Raw genomic sequence first — 14,997 nt, forward strand, 5'->3', positions numbered from 1 at the left:
ACAGCAACATTTTTTGTACGGAACTGAAATGGTTTTAAAACCATTCATTTTTGTTATGTCGTTTGATGTGAGATTTTGTAATTTATTGTAGTTTACAATATCCTGAATTAAAGAATAATAACAATAATTTGTAATTTGTAAAAAAAAAAAGTATAACATCGTTAGATGTAAGGTAATCTTCAAAATGATATATTTTTATTGCAAGTACTAAAGTGACAACGTCTATATTGGCTTTTCTGAGCAATACATCTACTACGTGACCATTCTAGGTTCCTTAATTGAAGGGCGGCGGTCGTCCGCAGCGCGTGTCCAAATTTTATATAAACAATGAATTTAAACCTTTTCACCATCAATTCCCTCTTTTCATCAGAAATTCACAAAATAGTTCCTTTTATATTCTGCATTTTCCTTCAGCCTGAAAATGTTTTTTTTTTAGTTTTAAACTAAAAAAAATTGCTGTCGCCCACAAAATTAGGGTTCCTTTCCAGAAATATTGTGTGTAAGAAAAATATTACAGAAAAATTTGTTTTTTTTCTAATTATTCAAACTACAGCAAAATAATTACGGCACGCTGTAATTTGTGGCTTTACAGTGACAGATGTATACTATATATATATATATATATATATATATATTTGTTTAAATCAACATAGTAGACAGTAAATGTGAGTCAACCTCGGACGCATCTCAACTGACATGTCACTTGTTTACATATTTTTTGTTTTAATCATTTAATTTGTCTTAAATTGCACTGAAAAAGGAGTTGTTCCCTCGGTTTGATATCTAAGTATACATAAGCCCGGCCATAAACTGACCAGTTCATTAATTAAGTGAGTTTTTCCACATAATATAGTCAACTAAAAATCTTCTCCAGGGATAATTGCTGGACTCCAACTCCAGCATCATCCTGAAAAAAAAAACTATCTAAGTTTTAATACTAAAGTGAAAGAAAAATACTAGTACAAATTTGCATAGGAAAATTGACAATTATAAATACAGCAACTTTACGTAGTGATAACGTATAAATCATGCGATTTTCAAGGAAATAGACCCTATTGTCTAGAAACATACATATACTCTACCAAAGCCTTTAACAGAAGTGATAAGTGTATGTATAACAATATTGACAATGCATTGCAATCCCAATAAATGCTAACACGTGTGTCAACATGTGTACAGGTACTGCGATCGCGCCCTCAAACCAAATTGTAACTGCCCTTTCGTTTTTTGTTGAATAAAAAAACGAAGATGGCGGCTTCCGCAAGTTTGGTGTCTCGGTTCCGTGCTTGTTTGGCGTCTGCCGTAGCAGGGGATGTTTTAGGAAGTGAATTTGAAGGAATTTCTGCAGTTTCATTGAAAGCAGCAACACAGCATGTTGAGAGGTTTTCTTCGAATACAGGTAAACGCTTTCACGACAGACATCCGTAAAACATTCACGCAATTAACTTAAAGTAAAGTAAATATAGGCACTGTTACTATAGGGTTATACAAAACGAAGACAAATATATATCTAGATAAAATAGACTTGTATTATACAGTCTTCCCTACTTCCTAAGCCTGTGGTGTGTGGTGTCGCCCAAAAAAAGAGAAGGGCAATTTCCTAGATTTGGAACTGCAGTTCTATATAGATTAGTTCTAAGTAGATTATTTTTATTTTATTTTATTTTTTTAGTGTATTAATACTCAATACCTTTACTCTATGTGGGAGTACGTGTTGATAAATAAATAAATAAAATAAAATATATAGCATTTGTTTTTGGTTTGTATTTCTGAATTTGATAAGGTGTGAGATGCTGGTTTTCTTCTATTTATACACACTTAAGTACGTGTAACCGACTGACTGTGTAATTAAATAGCCATCAATTTTATTTGTATATCCCATGTTTTTTCCCTAATCTTGTAATAATAATAATAATAACCTAATAATAATAATGATCATAATAATTAAAGTGTGTTCTCCCTATTCATTATTTTTTTGCATCCTCAAAACAGCCTGGTATTTTCATTGCAAAGTTCCAGGGTTGTTGCAAATGACTAGTGCCTTATAGCATACTACAGTACATTTATAATTAGGAAATAACCTTCTGGTAAAATGGGTTGGAAACAATTGCTGTGATATAATATTAGTATTATTTTCCTGTAATTTTTGCAAATGTAAACAATGAACAAAAAATGAAATAAATCAGAAACACAAAATCAAACTGGAGCAACACATTCTGGACAGTCCAGAGTCCAATAACATGAGGCATAGAAGTAGCATATTACCATTTGTCATTTAGTGTGAGAGTGTAAATTCTAATACATGTTTATTTTTAAGCAGTTTACTCACCGGTGGTATAATTTTTAATCTCTCAGACAAGATAAAAAAAAAAAAGCTTTGAACTTGATTGCAGATATTGTATAAATGTGAAAATGTTGACTTTTATTTGTGATGAATGCAATATATTTCTATTACTGTGGTTTAGATTTGTGATGACTATCATACCCTTTATTTTCCAGATGAACGTCAGCTGGAATTCACAGATGACACAGCCATGGCAAGATCTATCTGTGTGTCATTAATTCATAATAAAGGGTACAATGCAAAACACATGGCACGAAGGTACATACAATACATTGTCATATTAAAGTTTCACTCTCAGATGATTCCTCTAGGTTTATTGGCATCTTTATATTATTGAAATGAATTTAGGGGCTGTATTTATGGGCATTACAGCAAATATTTAATTAATATACGTCTTATTTTTTGCTGCATTCTTTTCATTTGCTTTTGAACAGTTTTCCAGTCTACATGGGCTCATAAAGATTTGCCAGCGACGAATCTACGGAATACTCAAAATCAGACAATCAAATATTTCACACATAATAATGCCAAGACCTCAATAAAGCGTTAGGGAGGATTTCAGAGTGAAACTTGAACCCCATTATTTCCAAGTGCCTGGAAACTGATTTCCAAATATGCTCAAAATAATTCCATCTAAACTTATTTACTGAAATCTGAATTGTGAAAATAAAAATAATGTATAAGGTTGGATGGAATCTATCAATCATGTTAAAACTACTTGCATTTGGATTTGACCAATTTGATGATAAAATGGCCACCTGTCGTCCATCTTAGATTAGATCTCAAACTAAATGAGATGTTAGGGGTATTCCACAGTGCAATGTCTGTATGTCAAAGACTTCTGTATTCATTTCATCACAAGAATCAGACTGGCATTGACTGATACCATACATCAAATAAACATTCCTATTTTATTTTTGAGAAATAGTTGTTGACAGATTAAATTATCAGAACTTCACAAATCTGAAAGTTGCTTCACATAGAATATTTTGTCATATAGTCCATCTTCAGTGGCAGATCAAAGAATCTTGTGTGCAATTCAGTGACTTGGTGATACCCTGAAATGCTAAAAAATCAATTACAACCAAATCCACAAATGTGTTCACTTATTGGCTACTGATGCAAACATCTTATGAATACCATGGATGTACATATATAAATTGACATATTGAAGGCTTCAAACACAATTTTGATACAACTTCAATACAACTTTAGTATTCATATGTCACAATGTTTCATCTTTGTACCAAGTTAAGTATTGTCTCTTTGACTTGACTCTTTATTTGTAGGTTTGCAGAGGAGTACAAGAGACAACCTCACCGGGGATATGGAGGAAATGTTATATCTGTATTTGAACAACTCTTAGATGAATCCTTGCTGGATGTATATGAACCATCTCGTAAACAGTTTGATGGAAGCGGTTCCTATGGTAACGGTGGTGCAATGAGAATAGCTCCTGTTGCGTTGTTTGCCTATAATGATTTGAATGCAATGAAGAAGGTAATACAACAGAGGCATTATCGTCATCTTTATAAGTATCTCTTAATTAATTATACAATTTAAACTGAAACGAGAAGTTTCAAGATCATGTATAGTACTCCCTTGGTTTGGCGCCCTAAGCTATTGATGTGTGAATACAGTATGCTCATCAAAGTATGCATGATGTAACTTGTGTACAGTATGGAATCCATATTTTTATGGAAAGATGTACACATACATTGCAATCCTGATTCAACTCAAGATGGCTGATTGGAAGCCATTCTGTCTTACTGCTGCAGAGCCATATCTCTGACAATCTGACACTGTTCATACATACTACATTATGAGAAAAGATTCCATAGTACACATGTAAATTTAAATTGTTCTGAAAAGTAGCATTACAGTATAACATCAACAAACTTGGCATTAAATTGTCTCTATCCATCATATTTTGTGAGCTTGCCAACTTAGTCCATCATGTCTTGTGAGCTTGCCAACTTACATGTAGTCCATCATGTCTTGTGAGCTTGCCAACTTAGTCCATCATGACTTGTGAGCTTGCGAACTTGGTTCATCATGTCTTGTGAGCTTGCCGGCTTAGTCCATCATGTTTTGTGAGCTTGCCAACTTAGTCCATCATGTCTTGTGAGCTTGCGAACTTGGTTCATCATGTCTTGTGAGCTTGCGAACTTAGTCCATCATGTCTTGTGAGCTTGCCAACTTAGTCCATCATGTCTTGTGAGCTTGCGAACTTAGTCCATCATGTCTTGTGAGCTTGCGAACTTGGTTCATCATGTCTTGTGAGCTTGCGAACTTGGTTCATCATGTCTTGTGAGCTTGCGAACTTGGTTCATCATGTCTTGTGGGCTTGCGAACTTGGTTCATCATGTCTTGTGAGCTTGCCAACTTAGTCCATCATATCTTGTGAGCTTGCCAACTTGGTTCATCATGTCTTGTGAGCTTGCGAACTTGGTCCATCATGTTTTGTGAGCTTGCCAGCTTAGTCCATTATGTTTTGTGAGCTTGCCGGCTTAGTCCATCATGCCTTGTGAGCTTGCCAACTCACATCTGGTATTCAGGACTGGTCACTCATAAAATCCGTTACTGATACATGTTTTCTTCACAGATAGCCAAGGAGAGTACACTATTAACACACTCCAACTATTTAGGCTACAATGGAGCATTACTCCAGTGTGCTGCAGTCTACTACATATTACATAGTTCACAACCCTTTGATGTAGATAACTACTTAGATCAGTTACATCAGTTTATGCATGACTTAGAAGAGGAGACCAAACCAGAGTAAGCTGTTATTTTGTTGTACTTCCTAACAGCCACCACCTTACCACACACATATCACACATCATTATTTTGCGTAAAGAGGAAGCTGTCAATCCGGGGAATGCATCATATTATCATATCCTACTGATGTAAAACCTAACTCATCGCATTTATTTTGTGTGCATTTAAGTTCACAAAATCTATGATTGAACAGAGTTATTTAAGATAATTGTCTTTTACATGCAAGCTAAATTTCTAGTTGTACCATAGACCCATGGCCATAGTACTGAATAAATCATTTATTGTCAATTTCATTTTTATAAATGAGGTTACATATCTGTAAAAATCACTTACACTTGTTTGTAAATTTGGTGTTGTACATGAATGCAGAGTTTAACCGTTTCACCACCAGTTCCTTCTTTTCATCACAAATTAACAAAATAGTCCTGTTTATAGTCTGCACTTGCCTTCAGAAGATTGGGACAAAATAAGCCAAATTTTTTGAGTAAAAACTGAAAATTGACTCAAATATTGTCTGTTGGCTCCAAATTTAGGGTTCATTCCCAGAAATATTGAAAAATATAGGAAAAAAAGTGCTGACAAATTTGGGCGAAAAAGTCTGGTGGTGAAATGGTTAAATGACAGTTAATGTTGTCAACATGTATGTGTGAATGAAAAAATTAATCTAATATTTTTGAATATTATTCAGGTAAAATATGTTGAAATATGACTAATAAATTATGTCCAATGCATGGACAGATAGTGTGATGATGATCATCTTAGATATGTGTAAGGCACCTCACAACCATCTGTTATGTTCACCACACTACTGTACTTCAGATGGATAAAATATGCTATACATTGTTGTGGGAGATGCATTGTCTAATTATTCTATTAATTTTGCTTACATAATTTATTACAGAACTTCGTACTGTGTGAAAATAAAGAAAATAAAAGATATGCTTCAAGACAGTACTCTATCTAATGCAAAGGTTGTAGAAACACTAGGTAGGTTTTTATTTTCAACATTGCTTGTTTCACACCCTCATTTTTTATTACGTATGAACAAATTTGACTTTTTCATTTTTTATGATCGATATCTCATCTCCTGAGAACGCTGAAGCGTCAAACAACTTAAAATAAAATTATTACAACATTATTATATCCAACACAGATTACCATGTTATAGTTTGGGAAAAATATCTCTCAAGAATTCTTTTAGAATCTATTGTTTTTATGGTTTGGTTTACACAATGTCATTCATTTCAATAAAAAATATCCTGTAGGAAATCTCCACAAGGAATCTTAAAAATGTTTTGTAGCAATGGTATGAAGCATATCTTCTGAACTCTGTATGACATTTGTCATTTGTTGTTGAATTATGTTATTCCAACTTAGTGATAACTTCTTGACTTACATGGCTGACTAAGGTTATTTCAGTGGTGAAAATGAAGACCTTTTCAGTGGTGAATAGGGATTGGATAAGTACACTAACAGAACATTATGACACCTTGACGCATGTTTGTTTTATGTATTTGATTAAAAATGTCTGATGAATGGCCATATCCGACACTGATTCTGCTCATACATATTACATCATGAGAAAGATACACATACAATGCTATCCTTATTCAATTCTAGATGGCTGATTGGTGGCCATTCTGCTTACCGTTGCAGAGCCATATCTCTGACATCCCTACACTGATTCTGCTCATACTGTGTACATACATATTACATCATGAGAAAGATGTACACATACAATGCTATCCTTATTCAATTCAAGATGGCTGATTGGTGGCCATTCTGCTTACTGTTGCAGAGCCATATCTCTGACATCTCTACACTGATTCTGCTCATACTGTGTACATACATATTACATCATGAGAAAGATGTACACATACAATGCTATCCTTATTCAATTCAAGATGGCTGATTGGTGGCCATACTGCTTACTGTTGTAGAGCCTAAACTCTGACATGACTACACTATTTCCATTCATACTTTGTACACACAATGTATTTTTTTTTAACTGATAGTTTGAAATGATTAATAACTGACTGACTGATTGTGAATGTCAATGTTGAGAGTTGTTAAAATTCCTTTTTTTCATGCTGCAGGTTTGAGTCTACAAAAAAAGAAAGATTACAGTACATGGCATGTGGTGGCGCTCTTCATACACTGTCAAAAAGTGCCATAAACTACAGCCCAACTTTTTTTGTAATGAACCATGTCAAACTGGAAATGTTAGAAATATTGATATAACAATTCCATCAATGTTCAGATAGGCATCCAAGCACATCTGAATGCAGTTGACTTAAATCTTCTGGATTGTGATATTGTTTGTGTGCTGTTTTTTGTGGGTGAATTGTGGAAGTTTTATTTACTCCAAGTTGTTTTCAATCCATGATTAGTTGCTCTTTGAGCCAGTTTCATGAGCTTTTCACACTTAGCATGTTGCAATTCCAAACCTCCAGTTTTGCTTGAAACTTTTCCTGTTTCGTTTTGAATATGTATGTGTGCGAAACACTACAATAATATTGACCAACACACCCTCTGTATGTGCCAATCTTGTCAACAGCATTCTAATTTATCTTTTAGTACTACACTGTCATCAAAATCAAAAATATTCCCAATTGACTTTTTTTTTAACTTTTCTCTGTATATTTGTATGGCATATTTGTAATTTGTGTTTAATATTTGCTAAAAAAAGTAATCACAATGAATACCATCCATCCTAGTAGGTTGTTGTGATGATACTAGGAGTTGAAAGGATTACTGTATCAGTAAGGGTGAGAAAAAAAAGATTAAACAAAATCCCTTAATACTATTATTATTATTATTGTTACTGGTATAAAAGAATATGTGACAGCAGTAGCAGGTATTCATTCTGTGGTTTGTGGCATTATTTAGTGTTGTATATCTACCTGATATGTAATACCAGCTTAGTAATGTACTCTGTTAGTTTGTGATGAATGAGTTGTATTGCATAAGTCTATTTCTGTACATATCCCATCATGCCATGCCCTCATTCAAATTGCCACCAATTTAACACACACAACAGTATACATGTGCACGTCATTATGTAAAATTGTTATTTGATCCAATGTGGCCTTATTTGTGATGAAAACCATTATGGCAATTTGCCAGTCATGCCTGATTTAATTGCATTTCTATTTGACTAAAGACCATACTGGTGCACATTGAGAAAGGTCTGTTTGTTGTGTGCTAATGTGTCTGCATTTTCTCATTCCTAGGAATGCCATGATCATCAATTTTCATTGTGTGCCTGTCATTATGTGGGGTGGGGTGGGGTGTTATTTGTGACGTCAGGTTACGCAGTAAAATCCTATAATGCTACTATTTGTAACTGCCCTTTGTTGCAATCATTGTGATTGGATGTGGTTTTAACTCTAACACTTTGAGCACCATATTTTTTTCTGACAGAAACATTTTTTCTATATTATTTTCAAATCATTTCTTAAATTGTACATCCCATATGTATACATTACTACTACATATGTGCTGTATTCACTATACTTTGCATAATTCTGTATACATCACTAATAGGTATGCTGGTTTCATTATTACTGTTATAAATTACAACCGTCAGAATTAAACAAATTTAGTCCAATTTGCGAGCTTTTCGTGAAATGCTCGAATTTACTTGCAAGTTATCGTGTGCTAATGTAAGACTGTGACCCTGAGCTGTGACATCATAAAAATTAGTGGTGATTTATGTTGATGTTTATAGGATGTATAATGAATACATATATCCATTAGTGATGTATACATATGGAATATATAATGAATACAGCATATATCCATTAGTGATGTATACATATGGGATGTATAATGAATACAGCATATATCCATTAGTGATGTATACATATGGGATGTATAATGAATACATATATCCATTAGTGATGTATACATATGGAATATATAATGAATACAGCATATATCCATTAGTGATGTATACATATGAGATATATAATGAATACAGCATATATCCATTAGTGATGTATACATATGGGATGTATAATGAATACAGCATATATCCATTAGTCATGTATACATATGGGATGTATAATGAATACAGCATATATCCATTAGTGATGTATACATATGAGATATATAATGAATACAGCATATATCCATTAGTCATGTATACATATGGGATATATAATGAATACAGCATATATCCATTAGTGATGTTTACATATGGGATGTATAATGAATACAGCATATATCCATTAGTGATGTATACATATGGGATATATAATGAATACAGCATATATCCATTAGTGATGTATACATATGGGATATATAATGAATACAGCATATATCCATTAGTCATGTATACATATGGGATATATAATGAATACAGCATATATCCATTAGTGATGTATACATATGGGATGTATAATGAATACAGCATATATCCATTAGTGATGTATACATATGGGATGTATAATGAATACAGCATATATCCATTAGTGATGTATACATATGGGATGTATAATGAATACAACATATATCCATTAGTGATGTATACATGTGGGATATATAATGAATACAGCATATATTCATTAGTGATGCATACATATGGGATGTATAATGAATACAGCAAATATATCCATTAGTGATGTATATATATATGGGATGTATAGTGAATACAGCATGTATCCATTATTGATGTATACATATGGGATGTATAATGAATACAGCATATATCCATTAGTGATGTATACATATGGGATATATAATGAATACAGCATATATCCATTAGTGATGTATACATATGGGATATATAATGAATACAGCATATATCCATTAGTGATGTATACATATGGGATATATAATGAATACAGCATATATCCATTAGTGATGTATACATATGGGATGTATAATGAATACAACATATATCCATTAGTGATGTATATACATATGGGATGTATAATGAATACAGCATATATCCATTAGTGATGTATACATATGGGATGTATAATGAATACAGCATATATCCATTAGTGATGTATATATATATGGGATGTATAGTGAATACATCATATATCCATTAGTGATGTATACATATGGGATGTATAATGAATACAGCATATATCCATTAGTGATGTATATATATGAGATGTATAATGAATACAGCATATATCCATTAGTGATGTATACATATGGGATGTATAATGAATACAGCATATGTCCATTAGTGATGTATATATATGGGATGTATAATGAATACAGCATATATCCATTAGTGATGTATACATGTGGGATATATAATGAATACAGCATATATTCATTAGTGATGCATACATATGGGATGTATAATGAATACAGCATATATCCATTAGTGATGTATATATATGAGATGTATAATGAATACAGCATATGTCCATTAGTGATGTATATATATGGGATGTATAATGAATACAGCATATATCCATTAGTGATGTATACATGTGGGATATATAATGAATACAGCATATATTCATTAGTGATGCATACATATGGGATGTATAATGAATACAGCAAATATATCCATTAGTGATGTATATATATATGGGATGTATAGTGAATACAGCATGTATCCATTATTGATGTATACATATGGGATGTATAATGAATACAGCATATATCCATTAGTGATGTATACATATGGGATGTATAATTAATACAGCATATATCCATTAGTGATGTATACATATGAGATATATAATGAATACAGCATATATCCATTAGTGATGTATACATATGGGATGTATAATGAATACAGCATATATCCATTAGTGATGTATACATATGGGATGTATAATGAATACAGCATATATCCATTAGTGATGTATACATATGAGATATATAATGAATACAGCATATATCCATTAGTCATGTATACATATGGGATATATAATGAATACAGCATTTATCCATTAGTCATGTATACATATGGGATATATAATGAATACAGCATATATCCATTCGTGGTGTATACATATGGGATGTATAATGAATATAGCATATATCCATTAGTCATGTATACATATGGGATGTATAGTGAATACAGCATATATCCATTAGTGATGTATACATATGGGATGTATAATTAATACAGCATATATCCATTAGTGATGTATACATATGAGATATATAATGAATACAGCATATATCCATTAGTGATGTATACATATGGGATGTATAATGAATACAGCATATATCCATTAGTGATGTATACATATGGGATGTATAATGAATACAGCATATATCCATTAGTGATGTATACATATGAGATATATAATGAATACAGCATATGTCCATTAGTGATGTATACATATGGGATGTATAATGAATACACCATATGTCCATTAGTGATGTATACATATGGCATATATAATGAATACAGCATATATTCATTAGTGATGTATACATATGAGATAGGTATGCTGGTTTCATTATTACTGTTATAAATTACAACCGTCAGAATTAAACAAATTTAGTCCAATTTGCGAGCTTTTCGTGAAATGCTCGAATTTACTTGCAAGTTATCGTGTGCTAATGTAAGGCTGTGACCCTGAGCTGTGACATCATAAAAATTAGTGGTGATTTATGTTGATGTTTATAGGATGTATAATGAATACATATATCCATTAGTGATGTATACATATGGAATATATAATGAATACAGCATATATCCATTAGTGATGTATACATATGAGATATATAATGAATACAGCATATATCCATTAGTGATGTATACATATGGGATGTATAATGAATACAGCATATATCCATTAGTCATGTATACATATGGGATGTATAATGAATACAGCATATATCCATTAGTGATGTATACATATGGGATGTATAATGAATACAGCATATATCCATTAGTCATGTATACATATGGGATGTATAATGAATACAGCATATATCCATTAGTCATGTATACATATGGGATGTAGACTAAATACAACATAGTTGTTTTATGTCATTTTCATTAATAGTGTTCCCATTTTATTTCAGGTCATGGTATAGCAGCCTATGAATCAGTACCAACAGCTATTCATGCATTTATTCATTGCTTGGAACCAGTTAAAGATAGGAATAGTAATGGAATATTACGAACTATAATTTATGCTATTACTTTAGGTGGAGACACAGATACTATAGCCACCATGGCAGCCGCCATTGCTGGTGCATATTATGGGATGGAGCAAGTTCCAGATGCTTGGAGCAAAAGTTGTGAAGGCGTTGATGATGCTATAGAATATGCTGATCAGTTATACAAATTATGTAATAATAACTAAATTTCTCAGTCACAGTTTCTAAAAAAATTTTTATTTGAGTCACAGCTGTTTTTATTATTTAAAAAGTGGGCAGGACACACACGATAGACTAAAAACAGCAAAATGCTAGATAAAAGGGACTAGTAGTAGTCAACACTACTAGTAAAATAAAACCAAAATAAAACAGGACTTGGCTTAAAAAATTTTTTATTATTGTCAAACCTCCCTATAGGCTGAATAGGAATATAATAAAAAAAAATATCAGTAACATGAGATATTGAGTGCAAGGTATGTATGAAGACAGTACAGCAAGAGTATTTACCGGCAACTTGCCGGGCGTGACCGTGTACTATCTTCAGGCATACTTTGTGGTATCCTCTTAATAACCTTATTATACATATTTGCGAACCAACCACTTGATATAGGAAGCCCATAACTGAGCAAAATAATGAAAATAATTATTATGAAACTTTCTTGCTATGATTTTCATTGTCGAGACCTCAGACATCTTAGAAATACTGCGTAATTGTTCATATTTGGAATGCACATTTCCTAATATGGTATGTTGCAGGTATCCTGTGCAATACTACAAAATAACAGCATGCTGTGACTTATGGCGCTATGGTATCAGGTTTATAATAATCATAATAATTATGTATCACATTACACTAAAAGAATATTTATTGCCTTACTATGAAGGGGGGGGGTTACTGATTCCTAAAACAGTGTCCTGTTTTAGGGATGAGTTTCACACGATGGATGACTGCTCAGATAACAACAATTTATATAATACAAGTTGTTTCAACTATTGATTACTAGTACGGTAAAATCTGTATTAGAAGCCGCATCTCTAATATATAAGTCGCATCCATTCTTTTTGAATAATTGAGAACCAAAAATTCACCATTTCTCATATGTGTAGTTGCTCTAATAGAAGCCACATTCCCTCTGTTGCATTGTACCATTTTAATAGAAGCCGTGGTTTCTAATACAGATTTTACAGTACATACTATTCCGATTTTAAACATAAACAACCTATATAAAAGTGTTTGGCCTACTCCAGTACTCTGTGAAACCCCTGTAACTATGTGAATGACAATGACTTGTTAATAATTTTCTGAAACTCTGGACATTCCGGTTTTATACTCATTTGATTTTTAAATAATTTTACTTTGGGAAAGCTTACAAAAGTTTCACTATGTTTTGTTTTGTAATCTATGTTGTGAGTGGGGGAAAAAGTTGGTTGGAATGTCATGTTTGTTAGAATGACATTTTTACTGTAAATTAAAACTACGGTACATTTTAGTTAAAAATTGCCTAAAAAATCAAATTACAAATAATGCAAAATTTGTGGATTTAATTTAACCTGTAATTTTACCAAGATGTGTGACCTTAGGTCATTCATGTACCAGAATATGTGACCTTAGGTCATTCACGTACCGGTATATGTGACCTTAGGTTGTTCATGTGCCAGGGTGTGTGACCTTAGGTCATTCACGTACCAGTATAAGTGACCTTAGGTCGTTCATGTGCCAGGGTGTGTGACCTTAGGTCATGTAATTGATAAATTTGTATTTGCTTATATTTTTTTAAACTAGACACTAGATATGCGGCAAAAAATTGCACAGAACTGATGTAATAAATATTTGCAAATTAAATACAATTCGATCAAACTCTGGTTGAATAATTCCCTGGTCCTAAAATTTAGTTTTAAATTTCATCTATAGCTTTGTTTGAAAACTGTGTGTAATTATGTTTGATTTATGCGGTGTGTATAAAAAGATTGTTTATGTATCAAATATAGTAATAGAGATTTGATTTTTTTTTATAACCGAATTTCCACTTGACAAAATTCACACTGAATGGATTCTTTTATGACCCTTATTAAATTCCAAATGGCACCTTTTGTGAGGTAATCATATTACGTATCAGTACTAAACTCCTTCTTGTCACTCTTGCAATTTTTAATCCAATTTGGGTTCTTGGAAAATGATTGAATCTCGTATTACACTTCACTTTGCCTGTAAACATAAACACTAAGAAAACATTAATAGAAGGGCCAGACATCCTGTGCAAAGTCTCATACAATGATGTGTCTGATTATGCAAGCATGTATCAATATCCTGTGCAAAGTCTTGTACATTAATGGGTCTGATTATGCAAGCATGTATCAATGTTCTGTGCAAAGTCTTGTACGTTTAATGGGTCTGATTATGCAAGCATGTATCAATGTCGTTTGCAAAGTCTTGTACATTAATGGGTCTGATTATGCAAGCATGTATCAATATCCTGTGCAAAGTCTTGTACGTTTAATGGGTCTGATTATGCAAGCATGTACCAATGTCCTGTGCAAAGTCTTGCACGTTTAATGGGTCTGATTATGCAAGCATGTACCAATGTTCTGTGCAAAGTCTTATACGTTTAATGGGTCTGATTATGCAAGCATGTATCAATGTCCTGTGCAAAGTCTTGTACGTTTAATGGGTCTGATTATGCAAGCATGTACCAATGTCCTGTGCAAAGTCTTGTATGTTTAATGGGTCTGATTATGCAAGCATGTACCAATGTCCTGTGCAAAGTTTTGTACGTTTAATG

General features: G+C 32.6%; 1 protein-coding gene across 1 annotated transcript; it reads left to right on the forward strand.

The window, feature by feature from the left end:
- The first annotated feature begins 1,240 nt into the window (after window positions 1-1,240).
- LOC102808800 (ADP-ribosylhydrolase ARH3-like) lies at window positions 1,241-14,323 on the forward strand. Its single transcript, XM_006819494.3, has 6 exons — window positions 1,241-1,399; window positions 2,500-2,602; window positions 3,634-3,844; window positions 4,950-5,125; window positions 6,027-6,112; window positions 12,140-14,323. Exons 1-6 carry the CDS (start codon window positions 1,249-1,251, stop codon window positions 12,421-12,423), a joined length of 1,011 nt encoding a protein of 336 aa, XP_006819557.1. The 5' UTR covers window positions 1,241-1,248; the 3' UTR covers window positions 12,424-14,323.
- Window positions 14,324-14,997: the final 674 nt, after the last annotated feature.

The sequence above is a fragment of the Saccoglossus kowalevskii genome, chromosome 10 (genome assembly GCF_978046115.1).
Source record: "Saccoglossus kowalevskii chromosome 10, keSacKowa6.1, whole genome shotgun sequence".
Taxonomy (NCBI): Eukaryota; Metazoa; Hemichordata; class Enteropneusta; family Harrimaniidae; genus Saccoglossus; species Saccoglossus kowalevskii.

What these genes read in the sequence shown, in the direction of transcription:
- LOC102808800 (XM_006819494.3), top strand. Translation starts at nt 1,249, where the DNA reads ATGGCGGCTTCCGCAAGTTTGGTGTCTCGGTTCCGTGCTTGTTTGGCG. An exon ending in GAGGTTTTCTTCGAATACAG is followed by an intron (nt 1,400 to 2,499) that starts GTAAACGCTTTC and finishes TTTATTTTCCAG; the next exon opens with ATGAACGTCAGCTGGAATTC. An exon ending in ATTTGAATGCAATGAAGAAG is followed by an intron (nt 3,845 to 4,949) that starts GTAATACAACAG and finishes TTTTCTTCACAG; the next exon opens with ATAGCCAAGGAGAGTACACT.